Source organism: Phyllostomus hastatus, unplaced genomic scaffold (genome assembly GCF_019186645.2).
Source record: "Phyllostomus hastatus isolate PE091 unplaced genomic scaffold, TTU_PhHast_1.1 phas_contig_283, whole genome shotgun sequence".
Taxonomy (NCBI): Eukaryota; Metazoa; Chordata; class Mammalia; order Chiroptera; family Phyllostomidae; genus Phyllostomus; species Phyllostomus hastatus.
In genome coordinates this window covers 10,460,450-10,487,176 of record NW_025333833.1, presented here as the reverse complement: position 1 = coordinate 10,487,176, position 26,727 = coordinate 10,460,450, and the positions used below count along the sequence as shown (strand labels likewise).

The window sequence follows — 26,727 nt, the reverse complement described above, 5'->3', positions numbered from 1 at the left end:
AGCCATGGCGTGTGCAGAGCCCACCTGCTCGGGAACCCCCCCCAACCACCTGCAGAGGTGAAGGGTGAAGCCACCTCAAGCAGGTGCCATTCCCCACGCCACCCTCTATTCCAGGGAGCCTCGCTGAACTGAAGCTTTCCAATCGTAGGCGTTTACTTCCAGTTCCCTGGTCGTCTTCAGACACATGCTGCCTGTTCCCAGCGGACGTGTAAGGAACCAGCTGGAGGAGTTACCCCTGTCCTGGGCTGGAAAGCATCTCCCTGGACAGGCGTTTGAAGTCTCAGGAGGACTGCATCCCAGGAGGGCACGAGACCACCCTGGGAGTCTGCTCTGGCCCCTCCCCAAAGCACCGACGAGCTGCACCATAAAACCGCCTCGAAACTGGGGGGAAACGTGGTCTACCAGGTCCTGGTGTCGCACGAATGGTGCCTTTTGACACATTGAACAACCAGCTGTCCATCAGGAGCTACTTCCTTCGCAGCTTAAAGTGAGATAATCTGTGCTCTACCGGTGACAATAAAAAGGGTGAGAGCACAGATGAACGTAAAGCATGTGGGATAGAAATAATGAGCACTGACTTTGTAAATGTTTATTCCTGGCTAGACTCGGGGCTGAGCGCTCTTTATCTGGATGCCCTAAGAACTTCAGGGTGTGGATACCCCTCTCCCCATTTCGCAGGAGAGATTCTGAGAGGCTAAGCGGGTGCACGGCCTTGGCAGGGTGAGCTGGGCTGTGCACCTGAGTCTGCCTGACGCTGGGCGCTCTCGCTCTGAGCTGAGCCTCTGCACCAGCGGGCTTGCTCCAGGCTCTGGCACTCAGCTCGCTGAAGCCCAGAGCTGGGAACGATCCCCGCCGTCCACTAACTGCAGAGCAAACCGCGGCCCAGGAAGGTGCGCCTTGCGGAGGATGGCTCGGGGCAGGAGCCACAGTGCAGCGCTGCGGGTGGACCAGCAGCCCGCTGCTGCGAAGCGCCTGGAGTCCAGGCTCTGGTTCTCGATTGCTGGTTGCAGTGAAGGTGAGCTTTCTCTCTTTACTTAATGTTTTGTTAATGCGCCACAGACGCACACCATACCACCATCTACCGCCGAGACTGCTGATGACCGTTTTACTCGGCAAGCGACCCCGTATGCAAAATTCTATCAATTTCACTGCAAATGACAAATGAAGAGTGACTTGGGAAGTGAATGCAAGGCCTCATAAACCCTGAATCCTTCATGTGAAACTCTCCAAGCGTTAAGGGGGCAGACATAATACCGTCTCCTGAATCGACACAGCGTCTTCTTCCCCGGGAGCCCGGGCGGGTCGGCCAAACACACCTCTGCACGTTCACGGAGCAGCAATGACGGAGCCCTTCCAATGCGTCAGGGGCTCTTTTGGGTGCTGGGAACCCCCAGCTGTGCACAGCACAAACGCGGTCACTACCCTCTCGAAACCCAGGTCTGGGGGGAAGACAGGCCCCGAGTGAACAAGCCAACGGGTGCGAGTGTCGTTGAAGCTCTCAGCGCCACGGGAAGGAGGCGTGATCTGAACGAAAAGTTCACGGAAACAAGTACACAGAGTACACAGGTCCCCCCCTCCCCCCGCCCCTTTTCCCAAGGCTGCCTTCGTCTTGAGCGGAGCTGAGGGAGAGCCTGCTCTCCCTCGCACGCGAGACCTCGTCCGCGTCGGCGACATCGCACGGAACGTGTCTCCTCAAAGGGGCAGCAGGAACTCGGCGAGCACACCGCGTCACGTCGCCTCAGAAATAGTTCATGCGCTTTTCACCAGTCATTTAAGTGTAATCATTCGCTCATACTCTGCTAGTCTTTGCTACTAAATGTATAATCAGGTTTTTTTTTACGCTGCCTAGCTAATTAGTGAAATCTTACCGGGTTTCAAAGCGAACTCTAATGTTCGGATCTGAGGATAATTTTCTGGGCTGGGATGTGCTGATCCCACCTTAATTGGGACTCCATCGGGCCGCCCCAATTTTCCACTTGGTTCCCACTTATGTGGTTCAGTCCCCGGCAGCTCTCCAGGAAACAAAGGCCGTGTTTCTCTCCGTCTCGTCAGCGAAAGACGAGAATCTTCCAGCTCGGTGGTCGAGTCGCCCTCCGGCCCCTCCACGTGTGATTGCTCGTCATCCGCCGCGATCTCCCGCGCTCCAGCCTCCGGCCCCCTTTTCTCAAAGGACAGGCTCTCACACTGATTTCCACCAGAAACCAGCTCCCCTTCCAAGGCGGGCAGAGCAGGGCCAGCGGGCTCTGGAAAGCCTTTTCCCCTTGAAGTGGCATGGCCTCAGCCCTCCCTGACAAGCTCAGGGACAGGGAGGGGGGGACCAGCAGGGGGCTCCGAAGGCACCTCTCGAATTAGGGAGCAGACAGGCTGCTGGGGTGTCAGGAGGGGGAAGGGTCCTGCTGGGAGGAGCCTCGCTGAAGTGTCTGGACTATTCCTTGGCAGGCCGAATAACTACCACTCATTAGGCGCTTGCTAAATGTTTGGAACTGTATTGAACATTGAATATACTTTACCTTATTTAACTCTCATAAGATCGAAACATAGTTATTTTTAATTTCTACTTAAGACATGAGCAAGTAGACGTTTGGCGAGTTCAGGCAGCTAATAACTCATGGTGCTGAGACTTGGACCCGGCATCATCGGACTCTGAAAGCTGTGCCTTTATTTCCGGCGACACCATTTCCCCCTTTTTGGAGGAGAACTGCTGGAGGGTTTTAGTGGGAGAAGAAAACAGCGGAAGAAGCCAGCAGTTTCTGAGTTCAAACACTGAGGTATCTCTCCTAGTGCCCTTAAGGAGCCCAGGGTCTACGAGGGCTCACAGTCAGACACAGTGCAGACAGAACAGCCAAGGTCAGAGGCGGCCCCGCCCAGCCAGCACACGGGTCTGGTGCGCCTCCAGGCACAGACAGAAGAATCTGTAGGCGGAGAAGAGATCCACACCAAGTCACTACTTCAAATTTACGAGGATTAATGGCTTGGAACTAACTAGGATATCGAAGATAGAGGGGAGCTTAATGTTGTGGAGAGAACCCTGAACTTGAAATTAATAAAAAAAAAACACCAATTGGTTAAGAACGGGCTTTGCTACGTACAAGTCAAGCGAGTCAAACCAGTCGGACCTCAGGCAATCCACTTCTGAACTGTGGAACAGGACGGTCAGTGACCGGCGACATGAAGGGTGCACAAGCACTTCCCAAGTTCTGAAGACGCGTGGAAACGAGGAGCGGGTGTCCCCACTTCACATCGGCAGTGCTCGTCTCCCGGGAGATGGCTCTCTCGGACCTGCCGGCCAGGCCGGTTCACCCGTTTCTGGGAACAACCTCAGTCCAGCACTTCGACCCTGTCACCGCTTAGCAGGGGTCGGTGGGGACTATCTTTCTCCCCGACTCATCCCTCAGCATCTTCGGTCTCCCATGAGCTCCAAGTCCATGGTCACTCCGCCATCATTCTCGGCTCTGGGCCCAGAGCACCAGCTCTGTGCTACACGGTTAGTGCGGAGCTCTTTCCTTCTTGCACCGGACCTCAACGAGCTCCCTGAACACGCTCACGTTTGCCTTTGCGAAACACGGTGCCACCCCCTAACTGGAAGGAACTTTTGTCTGAGCGCAGAGCAGCAGCGAGAGAGAGAGACAGCAGAGCACCTGACTGTCTTCCAGCAGTTTTGTTACTCAGGCCGGTCAGCCTAGCCCCCCGCTGTCTTGGCCCTCAGTCTTCATATTTTCAACGCCCAACCCCTCCCCCACCTGCTGATCTTTCTAAGAAGGCCCTGGTGCTGGTGGAAGTCCAGCCAGTACATGCCCCCCGCCCCTGCCCCCAGCCGGAGGCCACTTCACAGTGCCAGGCTCGGCCTCCGCGAGCTGGAGTAAGCAGATGGCAGGAGGGTCACGTCATCTGAGCGGACACCTCCCAAGTCCCATCATGAACTCGGCCGACCTGAATTACTCTAAAATGACTCTGTAATCTGAGGGCCGTGTGGCTTGCTTCTGCTAATCCTGTGACGCCGGCTCTTCCCCTGCGGAGAAGGCTCTCCAGACCCTCCGGTGCAGGGTGCCCTCTGAATCTGGGTCTCGTTATCCATACCGCGTGGATGGGGCCGAGCTCTCTCTGATGGATCATTCCGTTTTGCTTGGTTCTGGGGCTGAGGTCCCGCGCACCACCAACCAACCATCTCCCGGATCCGTGCCTGGTAACCAAGAGAAAATACTTGGGCACGCACACCCGTGGCTTCCACGGGCGAAAGGTCTCCTCCTGCAGAGGGCCCCCGCAGTGCCGACGGCACCCGCGCCAGACCACTCTCTCTCCAGGGCTCACCAAAGGACACGAAGCAGGACTCGATGCCAAGAGCAGGCAGACCGCAAACCTCTCTCTTCCAGGCACTCGCCCCACGGGGCTCTCACATCACACACCCAGCTCTGGGCACTCCCAGCGCCCACAGACTCTCGTCGCCTGCGGTGCCCCTGCCTGGGCACAAGGGCAGGTGAAGCCACTCCCGAGGTGACTCTGAAGGCTGGAATCAGAGGAACAACATCTTTCTATCTGCTCGCTGCTGGAAATTTCCAACTCCAGCTCAGCTGGCACCCCGAATCCACAGTTAATGGGCTACCCAATGGCTAAATTTAACTTTAATCCGTCATTTTCTTCCACAGAGAGGGGACTGGACGGCCCGTCTCGCTCGGGGGTTAATGGGTCTCCGCCTGCAGCAGGACTTCGCCGCCCACTTTCCTCTCTGCTACATACACGATAAATGTGTGCTCCCAGCCTCCTTTGGGGGGCGCCCTTCTCAGTTCCAGGGGAACAGGGACTATCAACAAGGATGCCCCGAGGCAGAGCTGGGCGTGCGAGGGGCATGGCCGAGGACGCAGGCAGGCAGAGGAGAACGGGAGGAAGGGCCGGCCGCTGTCAGGTGAGGAGGTGGTGCCGTGGTTCCCACGCTCTGCCGAACCGCAGCACACACCAGCTCCCACCCTCCCGGATGCCCGGCCCCAGAGCTCCGGCAGAAGCAGAGCCACACCCCGCAGCTCCTCCAGGGCCCCCACCCCGAATCTGCAGCTGCCCGTGCCTGTGCACCTCCCTCCCTGAGTGAGCTCGGAACCCACTCTGCCGCCTCGGCCGCTTCTGCGTGCGTTCCGAAGACCTCATCCACCTCAGGGCACTGTGTCAAGTGTCGGGAGAGCGACCCACGTCCACGCAAACAATGCAGTAAAAGCTAATGTGAGATCGTTCTGGCATCAAGAGGCAGACTGACTCATGCGCTCCCTTCCTGGCTAAGCACCGAGTGAGGGAAGGCCGAGCACGGCCGTGGGCCAGCTCCCTGTGCGGCAGGGAGCCCCGGCCGGCCCGTGCCCCGCTGCGACGGCACGCAGCCCTGGGAGGCTGGGCCTCAGCTGCCAGACAGCCTGCGCGGGTCCGACCGATGCCCAGGCCCAAGCCGGGGAGGGGGTGGGAGCGGAACTGCTAGTTCTCTTTTAAAGGACTGCTGTGGACAAGCCACTGTGAGCAGGGAGCTGGCTATTCAGGACCCGACTCGGGAGAGCTCGCCTGGCACCCTGACTTGAGCGTGCAGAACAGTGGGAGTGAGGAGGGCGAGGGCCTGCCGGGGCGGGGAGGGTGGAGGATCGCACGTCACACGCTCGGCCCAGGCCTCTCTCCTGCAATGCTGAGCTGGCCCCCGCCCGCCCGAGGCCCTTCACCAAACACCGGGGACACAAACCCCGAGGGCCGGGCGGCATCGCCTCAGCCTCACTGTGCGGGGTGCCAGGAAGCTCCCAAACTCACCTGGCGCAGTGGCCACAGGACCTCCCCACAGAGCAGCTGAGTCGGGGGGTGGGGGTGGTGTTCCAAAGGGGGGAGCGAGCCTCGTGTGCAGACGCCCGGAAACCCCAAGGCTGGAACCAGCCCCGTGCGCCCACCCAGGAGGCCAGAGGCACCAGTGACGGCCACAGAGTGGCGACACGGGGAGAAAGGTGCTGGCCCTTCCATGTAAAGTGAGGATCCAACAGAACAATCCCTCTTTTTCAGAAAGCAAAAGATAAAAGGGAAGGCTTCACAGACCCACTCCCTCCCCAGACTCCGCCGAAACCTCGAAGAGGGCGCAGCCAGGACATTCCCGGTAGGCAGCACGGAGGCTCCTCTCGGCCCGGAGGTGGGACGCCAGGGCAGTGGGGCCAGGGAGAGACCATGGGCGGTGGCCGCAGCCCTGCCCGCCTCCCCGCAGAGACGGGAGCGGGGCTTTGGGAAGGAGACCTGCGTTTTCGCACCAACACTTTGGGATGTACGAGTGGGCCTGCAGGAGCAGGGCGGGCCCGTGCGGGGGTCTCTGCACTGGTTTTCTCACCCCGGGTCGGCCTGCGATGAGACAGCCCTCCCCTCCTCCTCACAAGTCACCGAGTTCCCGCACGGAATCTGCCAGGTTCACGTTATACAGAATCTCCTCCCTGGACGTATGCAGCTACAGAGAAGAGAAACTTCTCTCTGGCCACCGCAGACACAACCCCCACGCCTGTGGGAAACAGACCAGGCAGCAGGGCAGGCCTCTGCCACTGCGGGGCTCAGGGGACCTCGGGGCTCAGGGCGTGGCGGGGCTGCTTTGAGAATTCAGCTACAGGACACTCCCTTCCCTGGCTGGGGGCGGCTGCTGCCGGGACTTGGGCCGGGTTCTGAGACGGCTCTGGGAGGCCCTGGTGGAAGGGAGGCCAAGTCACCTCTGACGTCTGGGAAGCCGTGGAAAGGCATTACCATGGCAACCACTCTCTGCTCTGCTGAAATGGAGCTACAGCCTTTGCAGACGCCTCTGCTGGTCAAGGTTCCGTGTCAGGGAGGCAGGACAGGGGTTAGGTTATCTGAAGAGTGGGCGTTCCCAGGAGCGAATATGCAAGCTGTGCATGCAAATAGGAAAGCAGTGATGATGAGGGGTGGGGTCCCCGAAGAGCTGGCAGAAAAGCCCACATCTGCTTCCCTGCTGGGCTGAGCCCCTGGCCACAGCCCCCAGTGGGACACAGAGTTTGTCTGCTGCCCGGCTCAGGAACATGGGACCCTGGTGAGTCCTAGCAGTGATGGGAATGCTGAATTCTCTGGTGCCCGTAACGAGGGGAGGGAGAGGACAGAGCTGGGACTCAGAGCACATGGGCCAGAAAAAGTGCTACCTGGACCTCAGCGTGAGCACCAAAGGCCAGAGGATCGGGGAGTGTGACCGGTCCCCTGAGCAGCAGGATGCGGGAGGAAAGGCGAGTGACCAGCTAGAGGGAAGGGGGTGACAGGAGACAGAGGGGGTGGAGAGGGACGAGCAGGTACCGTGTATATTTCAGAGAGAAACAATTAAAAAGTTCAGGAAGTGACATCAGTAAAAGCAAGGGAAGGGTCACAACTCTGAATCCATCAGGTAAGCGTGGACCCCAGAATCCAGGGATCCCCAGGGTTCCCCACACTCCACCCGGTCTGAGGACCAACAGAGACGCTGCGGCTCTGGGGCTGTTAAGGCTTCCCCTGCCGCCAGCACCAAAGCCACCACCGCCACGTGTCACACGGGCCAGAAAGAATAAGGCACATGGCGACCCTCTGGTCCATCGCCCTTGCTTTGAACCTGAGGCGAGACAGCTGGACTGTGGGCAGAGGGTGGGCGAGCAATGCTTGTAAAATGCACCTCCCTCCACATGGCACCAACACACCTGCCTGGTTTCCAGACACGTAGGCACAGGTGTGTGTGTGCGTGTGCGCATATGCGACGACCTCGTCTGGACAACCAGCCTGGACTCACCTTCGACTGTGTCCATGTGTTACGCAGCAACACCCACTTTGCCCCGATATCCAGATTCATGATGTGATGGGAGAAGGGAACAGGGGAGAAGGGAATTCACAGCCCCGTGCTAAGCGCTGTTCACACGAGTCTGCCTCCACTCCAGAGAGGAGAAACTGAGGGTAACAGGGTCAGTGCCTCGCTCTGTGGCTCGGGGACTCGGAAGGGCTGGCACTCGACCCAGGCGTGCCTGGCTCCGCAGCCCCCAGCCTCCCTCCTGCTTCTCCCTGCTGCCCCCAGGGGGCGCTGTGCAAGGTAAAGAGGGGGTGGAACCCTCTGAGCTTCTTCCCTTGTTCAAAGAGGCATTACTGAGATCGCAGTGCGAGAGAAGAACAGTGCAGCAAACAATGTATGCAAACAGATTGATAAAATGAGAAGGGAACTTGACCTTTTCAAACCCCAAGGGTATTATTCATCTCTAACGGAACAGTGGGCCTCCTGAGGACAAGGCAGAATGCCCGAATGCTTCTTTCCGAGAAGGGGGAGGAGGAGGAGGAGGAAGAGGGGCTGGCAGTCCCCGTGGCAGAGCCCGAGTCGCCTTTATTTTTATCTTCCCGTGAGAACCCCTGACGGGTCCACTGGGAAACACTGTGTGTCTGCGACATTTCCCCGGTCCGGCTCACCCACGCGTGCCAGGAGCTTTCTTGTCGTGAGAGGTGATTATACTTGACTTTCACAGGGCTAATTCACCGGTGCACTTGGGGACAAGGGACAAGGAGTTGTCCTGCCAGCCCAGCTCAGGGTCAGGGGCCACACTGCCCCTACCAGCTCTTCTTTGGAGGGTCCCCCAGGGCTGGGGCAGCCACGGACCCAGGCCACTCCCAGGCTTCCATGGCTGGGGACCTCTCCTCCCTCCACAGACCGAGAGCTCCCGCCCTTGGCCATGGGGCGGGGGCGGGGGGGCATTCGTCCTTAACCCTCACCCCGCATCTGTCTCTGCAGCACGGGCAGAGGTAGGAGCGGGCGGCGCACTGGGAGGAGACGGGACAGGTGAGCCCTTCCTGACACTGCAGTACTGGAAGGTTGCACCTGCGGGATCTTGTTGCTTCCCTTTGGTCGCTGCCATTGATGGCAGCAATCCCCCCAAAGCCTTCTCTCTGTCCCCTCACACGGTGCAGCCCACCTTGCTTAGGGGACCCAGCTCCCCCTTGTCCTCAGAGAGGCTGGAGGGGTCCCACTGCGCCACCTGGAAGGGGCGCAGCGGCTTTGGTCGTGGAACAAGGTGCAGACCGAGCCCAGAGGCTGCCGCTCACGCAGGCCCAGGGACAAGGGACCTCACCTCCCAGGGACCCCCCGGAGGGCTGGGACAGCCCTCTCCGAGGCCGCACTCCAGAGGAAACGTTAGAATGTGTTTGAAACCCTGCGAGGGCTGATCAGTGTCTGAAAAGAACACGATTCCCCAAAGGTAAAGCGCACGGTTTAGTCGCCGGACGCAGGGTTTGAGGTTGTCTTCCTGAGGGTGCCGTGCAGGAAGGCTGGGAAAGGCTCTCCAGCTGGAGTTAAACATGGCAACACGGCTCCGGGGTCCCCAGGAGGGATCCGGGGTCCCCCTGCTCAGGGGCAGAGAACCTCCCCAGGCCGACCTCTGCTCTGCCCTCCGCACGTTTCCTTCCAGCCGCTGATCCTCTGTGTGACAGAACCGAGCACGGAGAGCGCGCATCAGCCAGGCCGGGTCCCTCCCTGAGCCTGGGGAGGCCCTGCCCCCACAGGCGGGCACCTGTCCGTGCTTCCTCATCCTCAAGAAAAACACTCCCGGACTCCATTTCTCCCTAGTGGCTCTCCCGGCTCCCCCTTCACTCAGGGCAGGTGAGCTGAAGCTGAGGGGCCCGCAGGAGCTCCGCAGGGCCCCCGGGGGGCGGGTGGGGATTCCTGGGCGCCACTCGGCGGGAACCGGTTCTCAGGCAGGCCCAGAGACAACCTCCAATCGGCCAGAGTCTCGGGAAGGAGGGAGGAAGGGTGACCCAACAGCGAGGAGAGTTACTTACGCCAGAGCAAAGGCCACCAGCGCACCGACCACCACCACAAAGTCAAGGATGTTCCACAGGTCTCGGAAGTAGGACCCGTCCTGCAGAATCAAGCCCTGGTCTATCATCTGCGGAGAAAGGGCATGGCCGCCCGTGAGCCCAGGAGGTGTGGGTGCCGTGTGCTCTGAGCTCGGGGCTCCCCACAGCCACGGCCACGGTCCCCACAACCACCCCCGCAGGGGGGCCTGAGGGGCAGCCAACAGGCTCCTTTCACGGGACGGTGAAGCCCGAGGCCCCTGGTCCTAGCCACCAGGCTGCACGGCCGTCCCAGAACCCTGCCGCATCCCTCCGTCCATCAGTGGCTCAGAGCACCGTGCAACACACACACACACACACACACACACACACACACACACACACGGGAAAACCCCAGAGGAGTGAGGCGTGCGGCTGGGTGCCGAGGGAAACGTGGGTGTCCAGGTGATGGGGACGGACCGGAGCGCAGTGGTGCAGCAGGGGCTGGACGGGTCCGGGAACTCGGCCCTGCCTAACCCTTCCCCTTGGCACAGACCCAGGCTCACACCAGGGAGCACGCTGGAGGGCGGCTGGGGTCCCCAAGTCTGCCTGCATTGCCCCTGCCTTCAGAGAGTGAGCCTGGCTCCTCCACCAGCCACACCCACAGGCCCTCCCCAGCCTAAACAGAGCTACGTAGTAGTAGTCACATGGGATCCTGAGGCCTGAGGAGAGGTTCTGTCATTGGCCAGCAGCCGCTGACAACACTGGGAGAGGGCACTACGCCCCGGGGAGCAGACAGCGGACCCATCCAAACCCCACCCAGGTTTTCCCAAAACATTTTTACCTTAATAACCATCTCAAAGGTGAACACGCCGGTGAAAACATAGTCGAAATACCTCAGGACCTGTGAGACAGACATGGCGGAGGTGCAGAGGTCACGTGTGCCCACCGGGCTCCACACACGCCCGTCTGCCCACGGAGACACGCAGCCCCGCCTGCCCAGCCCCCGCTCATTGCTGCTGCAGGTCCTGCTGGAGCCTCAGGACGTGGCGGCCAGGCTGGCCCGTCCCCCACGTTGGCTGAAACTCATCTTCTTGAGTCTCTACTGACCCGCAAACCTTTCGCCCCCTTGCTGGCTCAGAACCCAGAGTCCTTGTCGGTTCTGATCCACCCCACCTCCCTCCTATCTCCTGACCGACACCCCCGGGGCCTCCAGTCCCCAGGCTACGGCCTACACTTCACACCCACGTCCTGGGTCAGACCCTGCACCCAAGCCCTCAGGCGGCTGCAGCCCCCTTCCAAGCCCCGCTGGGCTCCAGTGATTTCTCCCTGCTTCCTCATTCCCCCGGGCCCTTCCTTGGGTCACCTCTCGTGCTGGGATGGGGAGGTGCCAGGACAGGCCGAAGGCCACGGCACCGGGGAGGGTGGCCAGGGGCCCCGTGCACCCACTCTGTTGCGCTCCGAGTTGGTCAGGACGGGGTCCTCGGCTGCCAGGGCGATGCTGCTGGCCGCGATCACCAGGAGAATGCACATCTCGAAGTAGCGCAGGTTCACGATGTAGTGGCAGGCCCTGCGGATCCTGCGGTGGCGGGGGGGGGGGGGGGGGACAGGGGAGCCGTGAGCTGGCTGCTCCCCTCCATCCCCACCCGGCCTCCCCACCCCCAGGCACCGCAGCCTCTTCCAGACAGCCAGGCCCTGGCCAGAGGAAGCCGTGGGGAAAGCAATTTAATTTCCCAGGCACCGCCCTTGACTTAAAGCCCCAAGGGGGGAGGTAATCAGATTGGCTGGAGGCTGCGGCACACAAGCCAAGCTACATTATCTGCAGGCAGGTCTGAGCCCTGGGGAGCAGCCAGCATCAGAATACGCAGGCCCTGGGGTGCCCTCCAGGTATCTCAATGTCTCCCCCTCCCCCCAACTGTATAGAAACTGGGGCAGAGCAAGCAAATCACAGGAACCAATAAACGGGAAAATAGACCTGTATTCTAAGATTCCTGATGAGAGCAGCAACAGGCTCCCACAGTTTCAGGTATCCTGACAACTGACTACATCCCCAACCCTGCGGCGGCCTGACAGTCCTCAGCCCAGGGGCCCGCCTCCCCGGAGCCTGGCTGGACACCGGCCACCGCAAGCTGCCTCCTTACCTCCCCGGCCTCGCCAGCTGGTCTGCATTAAGGGGCAGCAGAACGCTGGTCTTTCAAAATTCCATCTTTTCTGAACCTAACCTTCCCCCCCCTTTCCTGCCTCCCCCACCTCACGTCCCTAAATGTACCCATTTCAAAATCCACAGGCATTCTGGATTGGGCAGTGGGACCAATACTCTTAAAAAAAAATTTATTTCTTTTTTAGAGAGAGGGGAAAGGAGAAAGACAGAGAGGGAGAGAGACATCGATGTGCTAAAAAAAAAACGACTGCACGTCCCCAACTGGGACTGTGGCCCGCAACCCAGGCACGTGCCCTGACCTGGAATCGAACCGCTGACCTTGTGCTTGGTGGGACGCCAGACCCACTGAGCCACACCAGCCAGGGCTGCGACCAAGACTCTCAGAGGCCGACGGATGACCTCATCATTCTAGACTCCATATTCTCCGCTCTGGAAGCTTTGGTAGCTCATCCTGAGTAGATTTCCTTTTCTCCCCTCGCCCCACACCACCTACTGACCGAAGGACAGATGACGCGTCCATTCCTCGGGACATTTCCCACCCTCCCCTGTCTTAAGTAATTCTCTAGACTGTGGACACACAGAGTGAGGAGGGCGTTCAGTTCTGTGACCCACCACAACCAGCGTGCGCCCTGGGCGCGGCACGTGTGCGCCCACGTTCCACGGGGAAGGACCAGGGAGAGGACCGGCCCTCGGGCCCTCGTCCCTCCCTCCATACCCCTCCTCGTCCCTCGTTCCCCCGCCCCCCCGCCCCGGCCCAAACCCTGCCCGTTCACCGCGGGGCCGCAGGCCGGGGAGCGCCGGGAGGGGACTCACGGGTTGGTGGTGCTGAAGATGAACATGGAGCTGTGGGGGACCATGGCCTTGCCCTCCCGCTTCTCCTTCTTCTGCTTCTTCTTCCCCACCTCCTCCTCCTCCTCCTCCTTGATCTCTGCCTCCTTCAAGGGGCTGGCCTCACCGTCAGTCTTGTTGCTAACTGCAAGAGGAACACGTCAACACCTTCAGAAAGCTTGCTGCGTGGGAGAACGGAGCCCTTCGGTGCCCACGGGGTGGGGGGAGGAGGATGGAGGGGCCGGGCTGGGGCTCCGGGGACAGACAGCCGAGTGGCGGGCCCTGCAGACGTCGGGGTGTTTGCTGTCAGTCACGCTGAGCTTGGCCCTTGCGTCCTCCTAGCCCTATGCTCGCCCCCGTTTTATGTGGGACAGCCTCTGCCACAGACGTCCCTCTCGTCACCTGTGCCTGGGGACACAAGGCTGGTTTCTGCTGTAAAGCTTACAAAGGTTAGTTATCCCTAAAGTCTGAATTCTCTGTATTCACTTGCTTGATGAACTGCCACGTGAGTACCCCAGAGCGGCACGTGTTACTGCACCCGTCACACAGATGGGAAACCTGACGTCGAGGGGAGCCAAGCACCTGGCTCAAGGTCAGACGGCCAACCTGGGTGTCCGGCCTGACGTCCCAAATCCCCTCGGTGAAGTCACACGGCAGTGGGAGATTTCTAGAAACCATTCCTCTGTTTGAAGCCGCCTGTGCTTTTCCCAGGCGTGATGGGTGTCATGAGACGAGGAGGCAATATTCACGAGAATGTGGGTCCAAGACTGCATCCCAGGACTATGGGGTGGGGGGTGAGGGGCCTCGACCCAGTGCAGCCATGGGGACGCACTCTCTGTGTCTACGGGCAAGTGACAGTGGGGTTCAGTGGCAGGGGGTCGAGGCTAAGAGGTGGGGTACGGGGGGTGGCCAGCCTCTCCTACCGACCCGTTCAGTGAGTGACTCCGCTCTGGAACCTGTGTAAAAGGCAAAGCTCCGAGGTTCTGCCCCTTCCGGGACCTTCCATAAAGCAAGTATCCAAAGGCCCTCTGATCACATGCTCTCGCCTATGACCGAGGCCATGGGCTGGCCCCAGAGTGGGAACAGGGAGAGGGTCAAACTTTCTTAATGTTGTTTCTCGTCACAGAGGATCCAGAGCGCTCATGTGCCGGGGTACGGAATGAATCAGACTCCAGACTCCAGAAGAGATGGGGCGCCCAAGATCCTGAGACCTGACCGGGCCAACCCCGGGGGCCCTGCACAGGGGAGAGGCCACGTGTCCGAGCAGTTCTGGCACCCATGTGGGGAAGGGGAAGGGACAGAGATGGAACGGGGCAGGGAGGAAACACAGGGAGAGAAGACCGTCCCGTGAAGAGAGGAAAATGGGGTAGAAATCAAGGAGGAGAAGGAGCAAGGGTGGAATGCTGTGGTCACAATTCAGTGACCACGACCACGGGCAGCAGGTGGGATTAGCTCAGGAATGGGGGCGGGGTCAGGGCAGGGCTGGGGTTAGAGCAGGAATGGGGGCGGGGTCAGGGCAGGGCTGGGGGTTAGTGCAGGAATAGAGGGTTAGGGAAGGAATGGGGTCTCCTGGATGAACATCTTTGCCTGAGGGAACTAGAGAGAAAGTGACTGAATCTTGGAGGAGAAAGACGGTGGACAAGAGTAATAGATTCATAAAACGTTAGGACAGAGGTCATCAGTGTCCTCACTTTACAGATGACAGCCTGAGGCCTGAAGGGGGACAGAGGGCTTCCAGAGGCCACCACTGAGCAGGGCCAGGGCCACTGAGCCCTCCTGCCAGCTCCACCCCATCAGAGGTCCCCTGATTTGTCCAGGTGGCAGAGCGCCTTGGGAATCCTGGAAAAGGCCATCCGATATCGACAGAGTCAGTCAAGTCGCTGAATATACACCTGGGGACAAAGTCTCGCACTTTCAGAGCCTTCTGAGGACTCTGTGGCGGTCACAGGGGCCAAGGCCTTGAGGACATTTTATGGGCAAAACGTAAGACTGAGGGAATTCTAACTTATTTTTCCTGCACATTAGGATAAAACTCCTGCTATTTTTCACTTGTTGAAGAACAATTTCATGCCGCTGGTGGGGTCTCCCAGCTTTCCTGGGGCAACTGGGAGCCTTGACCTCCCCCCGGACCGGGTGGCACGGGAAGGGGTGGCGGGGGACAGAGACTGTGTCCTCACTGTGCACCACGGTCGCGTCCACCAAGGGGTCCACGTCGGGGATGGCCACCGTGACGCTGGTGCTCTCGGTGGCGGCCTTGTCCGTGTTGGCGGTGGCGCAGGAGAGGTCGGGCTCGCTCTGGCTGATGACCCGGCCCACGTCCAGCTGCACGTCCCCCAGCAGGGCCTGCTCGCTGCCGCCCCCCGGCTCCCGCTCCGGCGGCGCCTTGCCCACGGCCAGCTCTGCGTGGGGCAGGACCAGGGGGGTATCGGCCTCGTCGAGGGCCCCTGCCAGCCCAACGCCTCTGGCCACCATCAGGCTGTTGGTCCTGTCGACACAAAGGAGAAGCCATTTCAACACAGGGCGAGGGGAGCGGAGCCCCAGCAGCCCTGCTGGGGGCGAGGGGCGTCTGCCGCCGCCCACCACACGGGCAGAGAGGAGCTAAGACCCATGGACAGAGCCCGCTGCCTTATTCCTGTTCGTCTGTCCATCCATCCCTGACCCACTCCTGACAGGAGACGCCCTAAAACAGACCCTGGTTTTCAGGGGGACAGACCCCACTGCCCGTCCTGCCTACACACACCTCACGAAGCGTGCCTGGCATCCCTGTGTCTTACAGAGTGAGGCACAGAGAGGCCTCACCGGAGGAGCTCCGCCCCCAGCCCTGCTCTGTGCCTCCGGGGGCATTCCTGGGACTCCTTTACCTCCTTAGGTCCGGGCCCCTCTCCTCCTCCTGGATCGTGGGCTCCTTGCCCCCGTGGCCGCCCCGGGGCTCGCAGTCCTTGTCCCCCTCGGTGGGCACGCCGTCGTCCAGACCCCGTTCCTGGCTGGCAGACCGGCTCTGGGAGGCGGAGGAGGGCTCCTTGCCTTCCGTCCGGACGCGGCGGTGCCGGCTGCGCCGCTGGCTCTGCCTGTGCCTGGCCCGGTCCTCGAAGGTCACCACGGTCTCCCCTCCGCCGGCCTCCTGCTGGGCCGGGTCACAGTTCCCATGACAGGGCCTGGCCAGCCAGGGCGGCTCCCGTTTGCCCAGGGACAAGGGGCTCCTCTGGTTGTCCAGGGCACTGGAGAGGTCCCCTCCGTCGCTCTTGAGGGACCCCCCGCGGCTGACGCGCTCCTCCTCGCACTTCTCCAGGCCCAGGCCCAGGGCCAGGCCCTCGATGGGCCGCGCTCTCCGGTACAGGCTGGGGTGGGCATTGAGCGGGTTGAGGGGGCTCAGCGGGTTGAGGGGGTTGAGGGGGTTCATGGGCGGGGCCTCTTCCTTGTTGAGGGCCTCCTGGCTGGACATCTGCATGTGCTTCCGCAGCTGGCTGGTGCGCTGCTCCCACACCGACATGTGGTGGCGGCGCCTCCGCTCCCTCCTGGCAAAGGGCAGAGGGGAAAGGGGGAAGGAGGCCGAGGTCAGCTCTGACAGCCGAGGGCGGAGGAGGGCAGCCCTCAGCAGCCGTGGGAAAAGCGCGGGACACATGGCGAGAGGGGCAAACGGGAGAGCCCAGGACCTGCAGACGGAAAGCACAGAGGGGCGCCAGGAGCAGAGGAGGCCACCCACGAGGGGGTGGTGGGTCCAGTGCCTCCCAGTTTGCGGGGCTTCCCGTTTGCGTCCCTGCTCTGCAGTAGCTGGGGGAGTGGGTGGGGGTGTGGTCAACCCAGTTCCGAGTCCCTAGTCCCCAGGGCTGGGGGGGCCCAAGCACAAAGGCCACTAGGCTTCCATGCCCCTGCTCTCACTTGCTTTCAGGGCATCAGCCTTCCCCACTCTGAGCCCACACTGGCCCCTAGTTCAAGGTCAGAGACCTTTGTTCCGCCAGCTCTCCCTCTCCTTTCCCTCTCCAATTACAGGCTGGGGCTACAGGGGCAGAGAGGGACAAGGGTCAGATATCATCACAGGGTGACGACCCACGTTACAAAACGTGCTGGCATCACCCTTCAGAACTAGGAGTGCTGTGGGTCTCGCAAACCCCCCAGAGGACTGCATGGGGAGACCACCAGCAGCTCGTCCTCAAACCGCCGCTGAGCGTCTCGGCTGGGGGCCGAGGGGGCGGCCACGGGGCAGCAGAGGCACACGGACTTGACACACAGGCGAGCACTCGGAGCGGGCTCCCACGGCGGGAGGGCAGCCACCCACTCCTTCACTCGCACGTGCCTGCGCGTGCACAGCTACAGATGGGGAAGGGGACACTCAGTGTGCCCACACACACCCGCACCGAGGCCCACGCATGGCTGTACGGGACTGCCTGTGTCACAGCCACACCCATGCCAACACATGCCCACTCGGGCCACACGGATGAGCAAACAGCGCGCAGGAACACGTACTTAGACACACTGACACAAGCACGTGTCGAAAGGAACAGCGGGGCACATCCACAAACCACGGGCACGGAACACACCTGCACACACCACCGATGTGCACACCCGGCGCCACTTTGTCCGCAGCAACAACAAAGACACAGCGTCCCCGCACCCACACGTAACCACTCACAAACACGCAACCCGGTCCACACATACAGGTGGCTGCTGCGTGGCTCCCACATCGACATGTGGTGTCTTCTCCTTCTGTCTCTTCTGGGAAAGAAAAACGGACAGGTTCAGTTCACCCCAACCTCTGGGATCGACCACGAGCCCCACAGCCACCTGCCGACTTCCAGGGAGAGGTGCAGAGTCCCCAGCGCGCCCGCACGTTCTCCTTGTGCCCGCTGCCCGCCTTGGGCTCCCGACCTTCGACTCCCCCAGGGAGTGACTCGATTCCTCGCTGTGGGGAAACACGCGGGGCTAGGTGTTGAAGCATACACGCGGAGACGCAAAGGGTCCACGTCCCAATTCACCGCGTAGACCGGTCCGGATGCTCCACCATCACGCCCCTTGGCGCTCACACTTCCACCCCAGTGCCCTTCGGAGAACTACCTTGGAAATGCTGTCGGGTTGCGTGGAGCTGTGCCTCCTCCCATCACTTCTAGGACAGCACGTCACAGTCACGTGGCAGTGGGTTCCCACGGGTCACCCCGGTCTCTCAGAACATGCAGTGAACCCATGCTCTGCCGTGCATGCCATCGAGGCCACACAAGCAGCCCATGGCCCAAAGCAGGACCACCACGCCAAGGCCACCGTCCACATAATCCAGGATGGGAGCGGTGACCCCTGTGTTTGTGCGGCACAGCAGCCCTGGCCAGAGGCCTTGAAGGTTCGGTCCGTTCTGGTGGGTAAAGTCTGGTATGAACCTTTCTGACCTCACACAGGGAAAAATCTGTTACACACACACACACACACACACACACACACCCTCCCGTGCCCTTTCAAACAGGCAAAGCAAGGTCCGAGTGGTAGGGTGTGGGCATCATCTGCAGAGGCAGACGGGACTCCTGGAAAAACGAGACTGCCAGCTCCGGTCCGTGCTCAGGTGGGGGGACACACCTGGGACCCCTGTGGAGAGAGCCCACCCCAGTTCCTGGGCACACAGGTCCGGTCTGGCCTGACGGACCCTGCCTCAACCTGGAGGTTAGCAAACGCTGCTCCTTTCCTGATAAAAAGCAACACCCACCCATGGAGAACGTGCTAGACAAACTGGCACTGCTCGACGGCCACAGCCCGTGTCTGCAGAAGAGCCTGCTCCTCGGTGGGGCCGGGGGAGCAGGGGCAGTGGGTCTGCGCCTCCCTCGTGCCTGGCAGAGGAGCGATCACTGTGCAGATGCCTCGAGCTCCCCAGTGGCATGCAGCCTCCGCTTCGACGGCTGCAGTGCAGCCAGGCCCACGTGGGGCGGCAAGGCCAAGAGGCATGGGCAGCACATAGAAACAGAGGCCCACGCTCTGGATAGGCTGCATGCACGCCCACCACAAAAGCATGTTTTACCACCTAACTGCAAATTCTCACGTATTCAGATACTGCAGGCAGAGGCATGTGTGAGAGTATAAGCACCTGAATTCTCTCTCCCATAGGCACATCTGCACACACTCATGTGCGCACACACACACACACAAGCACACACACCAGGCAAGAGAGAGACTCAACCATAATTCCCACACAAATCAGACACATTTCAAACTCCTCTCCTCACACGTGAAAAGATCCCAGTGTGCCTCCCATCAGAATCACTAGCACGCCTTCATCCTCCAATCACACAGACGCGTCCACATACCTCCAACCTCACGTACGTGTGACCTCACAGCCAGCCCACAGCCACCCGGCAGACCAGGGAAGGCCGGTCAGTCTCCTTCCCCTTGCAAAAATGGGGAGACAGGTTTGGAGACCCACAGGAGTTCTCTCGCCAAGGTCACAGAACACACGGGTGACAGGACTACGACTAGCACGCCGGCCTTCTGGTTTGTCACATGCTCTTCCCCCGTTTCTCCAGGGACAGCCACATTCCAGCTCACAGGTGGCAACCACAAGACCCATGGGCCGAATCCAGCCCAGCACCTTGTTTCTCCCCGGTGGAAGCACCAAGCTCCTTGCCCCTAGTTAAGGCGTAGTTGCATTTATACAGTCCTAAAATTATCTTCGGCCCTTTGAAGGCAACCTCGAGGCTGATGTGGCCCCCGATGAAAATGAGTCTGATACCCCTGTATCGAGCTTATACTCCCGAGCGGTGTGCACACACCTGACACAGTTCCCGCACTCGTACTGCAGCCGGAGCCTGGATCTCGGCACATCCGGGATGGTTACGGCGCCCTCCTCCACCTCACTGTGCCCAGATACACATGCTGCGAAACACCTACGGCCCTCTGCCCACCAGTGCTTCATTCATTCTTTCCTGCCACGAACAGCGAGCTTCCACTCTGGGCCAAGCACCTTCCCAGCAGCTCACGGCTCCAAACCCACTCTTCCCCCAGGCGTCCTCGTCTCTCCCAGCAACAGAGCCGCCCTCTGCCAAGTGGCAGCCAGGCCTCCCCAGCGGCGTGTGTGGATACCTGCGTGCGTATTTTTAACCCAAGTTCATGAGTTCAGGGAAGGCGGGGTAGAAACTACTCAAGGGCCAGAGAATATTCCAGAGAGGAAGAAGTTGTTTTGCCTTTCTCCATCATTTTTTAACAATTTTTTTGGGGGGGGGGGCAGTCATTTTCCCCCACTCACAGAGGAGGGGGCCAGAAGCCAGACCTTCACAGCTTTGAAAGGTGAGGGCAGGGGCCGTGCATGGAAGTGGGGGCTCTGCACATAACTCTGGACGCCCCTCCAGGGTGAGGGTCCTGGTTCAGGAGCGTCTCACACCAGCACTGGGCCCACAAGGGCCCCTCCCTCACCAGCTCCAAGGAGACGACGACAGGGCCCGGTGCCACTTCCCGGGGATCTCGGACCCTCCCCACAGATACCTGGGCCCGCTCACACCGTCCTCACGCAGGCCCCGGAGCCACGAGAGGACCTCGTGGTCCTGGAGTCACATCTCGGCCTCTTTCCCGACAGCCCCCTCCAGCATCACGCGGGGGGTCAGCCCCACGCAAGGCCCAGGCCCACTGCCCACAGCTCTACTGGCAAGCACAGGTCCAGGCTGGGTCCTTAAAAGGGCCTGTACACTGACCACTCCACCACCGCCCACTCGCTCCCTAATCCACTCAGCTGGCTTCTGTTCCTGGGGGCCACGCAAACTACCCTTGCGAAGGTCACTTGCAGCTTTCATGCTGCTGACCCTGACTGTCCCCTCGCTGCCCCATCTCATGGGATCTCTCACCCGGCATTCACTGCTGCCATCCACTCCCTCCCTCCGGCGCAGCACCGTTCTCCAGCTCTCCCGGACGCCGTGCTTCCCGGTCCCGTCTCCCACCTCCCGGCAGCTCCCCGCCAGTCTCCTTTGCGGGTTTCTCCTGGGCCAGACCTCGAGGCACCGGAGGGCTCTGGGCCTGTCCTCGGCTCGTCCCTTCTCTACTTTGATCCTCCCTGGGTCAGGTCACCCTCACCGGCAGCTTGAAGGCCATCCAACTGCAAATGGCTCCCCCGGCATCTTTATTCCCAGCCCCGGCTTCTCCTCTGAGCTGAAGACTCGTGGAATCAACGGCCTAGGCAACATCTCCACTTGGGTATCTCGTACGTTTCTCAAACGTGTTCAGAACGAGCCCCAGCCCTCCACTGCTCTCCTGGGCATCACGCACACCGCCGCCATCCGGCCTGTTGCTGAAACCGCACACCTCAGCGCCTGGGAGAAATGTGTCCTGTCTCCTGCTCTCCGTCCGCGCCCCATCATGTCTGACCCACTGTTAGCTCACCCTACTGGGTCACTCCCCAGAACAGGGACGGAAGGGGCTCACTTCTCACCTCCTCCCCTGGCACTGCCCCCTGCTGGGCCACCATCATCCATCTACCTTTAGAGCCACCTTTCCGTGTCCCTGCCTCGACCTCGGCCTCAAAAATCCATTCTCCACCATGCAGAGTGACCTTTTAAAAGCATAAATCTTGTCATGTCCATTCTTACGTGTAAACTCTCGCAGGGCTGCAGTTAGAATAAAAACTAAAATCCTCCCCTTGGACCTTCGAGACCTCCCCAAGCTGGCTGCTGCCCACGGCCCCGACCTCGTCCCCTCCACGCCAGCCACTTGCTGGGGATGCTCGTCCTTCAAATGCCACGCGAGGCTTTACTCACACTTCGGTCTCTGCTTAAACGTCACCTCTTCTGAGGACCCCGCCCAGACTGCCCGAAGGTACTCCACCTGGCTCTCCCCCTCCCCTGCCTCATCGCCGTTTCCCGTGTTTGGTAGCGGTCCATCGCTACTGAACATCATCTGTGTGTTTATGGTCGCTCTCGCACACTGAAACAGAACCTCCACGAGAACAGAGACCCTGTCTCGCTCACTGCCGCATTCACAGGACGCTTCCTGGCACGGAGCAGGTGCCCGCACACAGCACACGGCGCTCGAGCCGACGAGCCGCCGGCCAGCACGGGCGTGCGGGGGCGAGGGAGGGGCTGCCGACTCACTCGATAGAGGGCATGTTGGGCGCGGACATCGGGCTGACCTCCTTGGCCTTCTGCAGTGCGTGCTTCTGGTTGAAGGCCTCCTCTTCCTCCTGCTCATCCTAGACACAAAGGAGAGGTGGGTGTGCCTGGGACCCCCACGAGTGGGGGCTGCCTTGCCTCTCCCCAGGAGTGCTGGGGACCAGGAGGGGTGAGGAGCGCAAGCGGAGAGGTGAAAGGAGGCAGAGGGAGGTGAGGTTAGCCGAGGGGAAGTTAAGCCCACGCCCCAGCCCTCGGCGGAGCTTGCCACGGCTGTAAAGGTCACACGCCAGAGCTGACAACGACACCTGTCAGATGTTCCATCTGGAAGGGAAGCCCCCAGGCTGCGCCTCCCACCTGCCCTCCTCCCCACACAGCTAGGTGCTCCGAGGGCTTCCGTGTTTTCTTTATCGTTCGTGTTATAATCCTTCAAAGGGCCCCTCGAGGGTTTGCAGTGACTGAGCTGTTATATACTGTATCCCATGGGGCCCAGCCTGGTCTCACGTGCACCCAATTCAGTGAAAGTGCACCAGGCTCCCTGCACGGGTGTGTGGCTCTCCAACTGTCCAGAACCTCCCAGAAGGGGCCAGACAACTCGGACTTCTGGAGAGAGCTCCAAAGGCCAGAGGGCACCCAATGGCACTAAGAACCATCAGCTGCTCCCCTGAGAGCAAAGCTTACCTTGGTCAGCTCCTGGGCGTTGGCCAGATTGTCCACAGCGATGGCCAAGAACACGTTCAGCAGTGTGTCTGGGGTGACGAGTTAAGGACAGGCAAGTAAGAAAAGCAGAAGGCTCCAAAGCAAGGCTGAGAGGGGTGTCCATGACTTTCTCACTGGAGACACTAGAAGCTACCCCAAAGGGTCCCTTAAGCAGGAGCTATGGGAGAAGGGACAGAGCTACCATGCAACTCTGTTGGAAGGAAAGTCTATTTTCTCGCCTTCCATGTATCATCTCTCTGAACAAGACAAAGAAATACAAGGATGAATGAGAGCCTTTAAACAGCTGTGCTGCCTACTCAGGGCAACAACAAATACAGAATCAGTGAGCAACGAGACGGGCAGGGAACTCAATGGAGGCGCGCGTCTCTCCTTCCTGGGAAGCTGGAACCGAAGCCCAGCCGGACCTGTTCTGCCAGTCTCTTCTTAAAGGTGAGGAGAAACGAGAACCCACAACCCTGTCATGGACCAGCTCTCAATAACGGGACGCAAACTCATTCCTCTCATTCTTCTCATCCTGGACAGCCTCCGTATTTCATCTACTCAGCTGTCGCAGAGCTCCCGAGCCCGTGGCGGGACCCGTTTCCATTCTACGCCCTAACCTCTGAAGGTGCCATCATCCTCCACCTGTCTCTGAGGCCCGTGGGTTCTAGAACAAAGAGCTGGATCCAGCATGAAACTCCAGATCTGACTGCATTCAGAGTAAAAAGGAAATCAGGAGCCACTGTGACCAACTGGCCTCCCACTTCTGTGACTCACTGCACAGCTTTCTTTTCACGCGGTTCTCTCCAGCCTACAGTCTGCTCCGGCCCCTCCCTGTTTTCAGGGCAGAAAACCTGACGGAACATCTTGTCCCCGAGAGATTACAGAAGATGTGGAACCACGGCTGCATCACACGGCTCTCCGTCTTCACTCTGCCAACCCCAGTGCGAGTCCCTCCCCCGCCAAAACATCTAATAATCGTGCAGAAGTCTGTAGTTTAGAAGGTGCATTCAGGTAAGTTATGTCGTCTCTCACTCACAACTAACAGAGACAGACAGACATTCTTCTCCTTTCATGTGTGACAACTAGAAGCTCAGAGAGACAAGTGACTTCCCGAAGGCCACACAGCTGGTGAGCACAGCTGCTGGGATTAAGACCCGGTCTTCCTCGATCTAGACCCTCTGGCCAGGCGTGGTTTGGGGAAGTGAATGGACTTGGCTTCTACTATCCCTTTCTAGTTGAGTAATTATTTGATCTTGATCAAATGATTCCTTCTAAGGCTTATGAAGTAGGAATCGGATGAAACAGAGCCAGTAAAGCACCTAGGGCATGCCGAGACTCATGAATAGCACCCACACGATCAATGTTAGAGATGCCCGCTGGCAGCAGCCACGGTGCCAGTGTGTCAGAGACCTCACCGTGTGCAGACTCGGTCCTGCATTAACACAGGATGACCTTACTGTGAGTGTCACGATCTGCCCACTGCCCAGACCACAGCAATCTCTGTACTCTCTTCTTTCCCAGCTCACAGAATCTCCAACCATTCAGTCACAGCCTCATGTGGTATCATTAGCGTGTGCCGTAGACTTGCATGATACTCTGTCTTCTTCCTATTCATCCCCTTTACCCAACCAGCGTATACATTCCTCCAGATCAGCATCTTGTTTCTCTCAGTGCACGGAGCAATGTCCATCCCCCTCCACCCGGACCCCGTCCCACTCCTGTTCTAACACTACTACCCCCTACCCCTACCAGCACTTCCACCACCACCCTCTTCCTCCCCCACCTCCTCCTCCCCCACCTCCCTCCACCACCCCCACCACCTTCTCCTCCTCCTCCTCCACCTCCACCACCACCTCCTCCACCTCCTCCTCCGCCACCTCCTCCACCTCCACCACCTTCTCCACCACCTTCTCCTCCACCTTCTCCACCTCCACCACCACCACCACCACCTCCTCCCTCCCCCCTCCTCAAATGCTGGTCCGGGCAGGCAGGAAGCACCAGAGGCGCATCTTGAAAAGGATACAGTTCCCAAACAAGGTGAGCACGATGAAGTAGATGGCTGACCACATGCCCGAGCTGACGCCGCCCTGGGAGCGGATCCCGTTGTACATCACCTCGTTCCAGTCCTCGCCCGTCAGGATCTACGCAAAGCAAACAACAGGCCGGTCAGGAGCCTGGGCTGGCGGGGCAGGCGGGGCAGATGGGGCCGGGTGAAGGGAAGAGGCCTGGGCCTCAGTCTTCCCCATCTACCCCCTCGCTTGGCCATTCTGTCAGGGAAGGGAACAGAAAAGTCACCCCCGTGAGTAGCCTTAAACTTTCCGCAGGTCTGGAAGAGGACCTTAGGCACCGGAAAAGGGAAGAAGAGCATTAAAAGGAAAGATTCTGTTCCTCAAACGACAGTCCCTCCCACCCGCACTGTGCCTGTAGGAGTCACTCAAGGCAGGTGTTCTGGCCACTCCGCACCTGCCACCAAGCTGCCCAGGTACAACTCCTGAGACAGCAACATCATGGCAAGAGCTTTGTGGGTGCCAGATCTGGAAATGGGGGTTCCAGCTCAGCCTCCGGTTCTGGCTAAGTAGTGTTTTCCTTTGGTCTAAGACATCACTGATTTTGAATTTCCCCCACTGTTTATAAAGTCTCTGGGCAGGGGGCAGGTGGAAAAAAATACTCCGTTAAATGATTACATGTGTTAGAAGATGCTTCTGGTTTCAGAAAACCACAAACGCAGTATGTCACTGAATGGCGACTTAATGTCTCTTACAAAGTCACAGTGCAGGGAGAAGGTCAATGAGGTCATTATCGGGAAGAACGGAGCTACAGAAACCCGAGGGACTGTTGTGGGGGTGAGCCCTCAGCGAGCACGCATATCCGGTGAGCCCAGCAGGAGCCTGGAGGGGAAACGCAGGGCTCTCCTAGCAAGTCAGCGGCGCGCAGTGTGCGTCCAGGGACCCCCCTCCACCCGGGCATTTTTAACTGCCGGTCGGACTCATACCTGGAACACAGTCATGATGGCCGCAGGGAAAGTGTCGAAGTTTGCTGAAGGGGTCCCGTCATTAAAGTTGAACCTGAGCAGGAATTTCAGAGGGAAGAATGGAGTGAAAATTGTCACACACCAAGTTTTCCCTCCACCAGATTATGCCATTTTCATCACCTCTTCCCCGCTTTCGCCACGTACATTCCCCCCCATGCCATGTGATTTGTAAAGATGGCATTAGAGACTACGGCAGACGCCCTGTGCTCTTTGAAGGGTGTGGGGCATGCGATGGGGTTTGGGCTGGCCCGCAGTGACAGGGCCCTGCGCTCTGCATCTCGGAGACAGCTCCAGAGGAAGGGTCCCCGGAAGGAGAACCCTGGACAAGGTGAAAGGTGAAAAGCAGAGATGCCTGTTCCACAACACACACAGTGGGTGACTTGGGCCATGGACAAGGGCAAACAAGACGGTGGCGTGGGGACTGAGTTAGTGACCCTGGAGCTCACGGGCTGAAGCTCTGAGGCTCCTCTGGATGGAAGCTGGTTGGCGCTTACCTGCCCCCAAACAGCTGCATTCCTAGGAGAGCAAAGACAACGATGAAGAGGAAGAGGAGGAAGAGCAAACTGATGATAGACTTCATGGAACTCATCAAGGAGACCACCAAATTCCGCAGGGACGCCCAGTACCTACAAAACCCAGATGGCATGACAGTGGTGAGCAGTGACTACCAAGTTACTCCCACGTCCAGCTGGACCTCTGCCTGGTGGTCTATGAACGAGCTGCATTTGTGTCCTTGTGGGAAGGAGAGATGGTGGCAACAGGGTGGTGCCCCCTGGGAATGTGGCGAGGGACTTGGCATCGTGGATGTTCCTTTTGGTTTGGTCTTTGGAGGAGGCGGAGGTGCTGAAGAATGCGGTGGGGGTGCAGCAGGGAAGGGGACACATGGTCAGGGGATGGCAGGACGGAAGAAAACCCAGTGAGGCAGAGGGAAGCCTCCACTCTCAGAGGTGGTTGGGAAGAGTCCAGAATCAGATCACTTACTTCGTTATCTTAAATATCCTTAGAAGCCGAAGAGCTCGCAAGACGCTGATCCCAAAAGATGTGCCAGGCCTGAAGATGGCCCAGACCACTTCAAAGATGCTGCCCACTGTGACCTAAAGGGCCGAACCCAGCCACAGTCAGAGGAGGGAGGGGGAGAAAGGAACCTTCTGGTGTTCTGCAGTCGACAGTTCTCC

At 59.6% G+C, this 26,727-nt stretch overlaps 1 protein-coding gene across 1 annotated transcript in view; it reads right to left on the bottom strand.

Annotated features, from left to right (window-relative positions):
* CACNA1E (calcium voltage-gated channel subunit alpha1 E) overlaps positions 1-26,727 on the bottom strand; it is a 365,845-nt gene that overhangs the window by 47,127 nt on the left and 291,991 nt on the right. The window contains exons 16-28 of the mRNA XM_045838379.1: positions 26,534-26,646; positions 26,047-26,178; positions 25,514-25,586; positions 24,545-24,662; positions 22,501-22,568; positions 21,805-21,902; positions 17,414-17,470; positions 15,619-16,272; positions 14,935-15,242; positions 12,743-12,902; positions 11,218-11,347; positions 10,613-10,672; positions 9,775-9,881 (exon numbers count right to left, since the gene is read on the bottom strand). Of these exons, the coding sequence (XP_045694335.1) occupies positions 9,775-9,881; positions 10,613-10,672; positions 11,218-11,347; positions 12,743-12,902; positions 14,935-15,242; positions 15,619-16,272; positions 17,414-17,470; positions 21,805-21,902; positions 22,501-22,568; positions 24,545-24,662; positions 25,514-25,586; positions 26,047-26,178; positions 26,534-26,646 (2,078 nt within the window). The remainder of the gene's footprint in view (positions 1-9,774; positions 9,882-10,612; positions 10,673-11,217; positions 11,348-12,742; positions 12,903-14,934; positions 15,243-15,618; positions 16,273-17,413; positions 17,471-21,804; positions 21,903-22,500; positions 22,569-24,544; positions 24,663-25,513; positions 25,587-26,046; positions 26,179-26,533; positions 26,647-26,727) is intronic.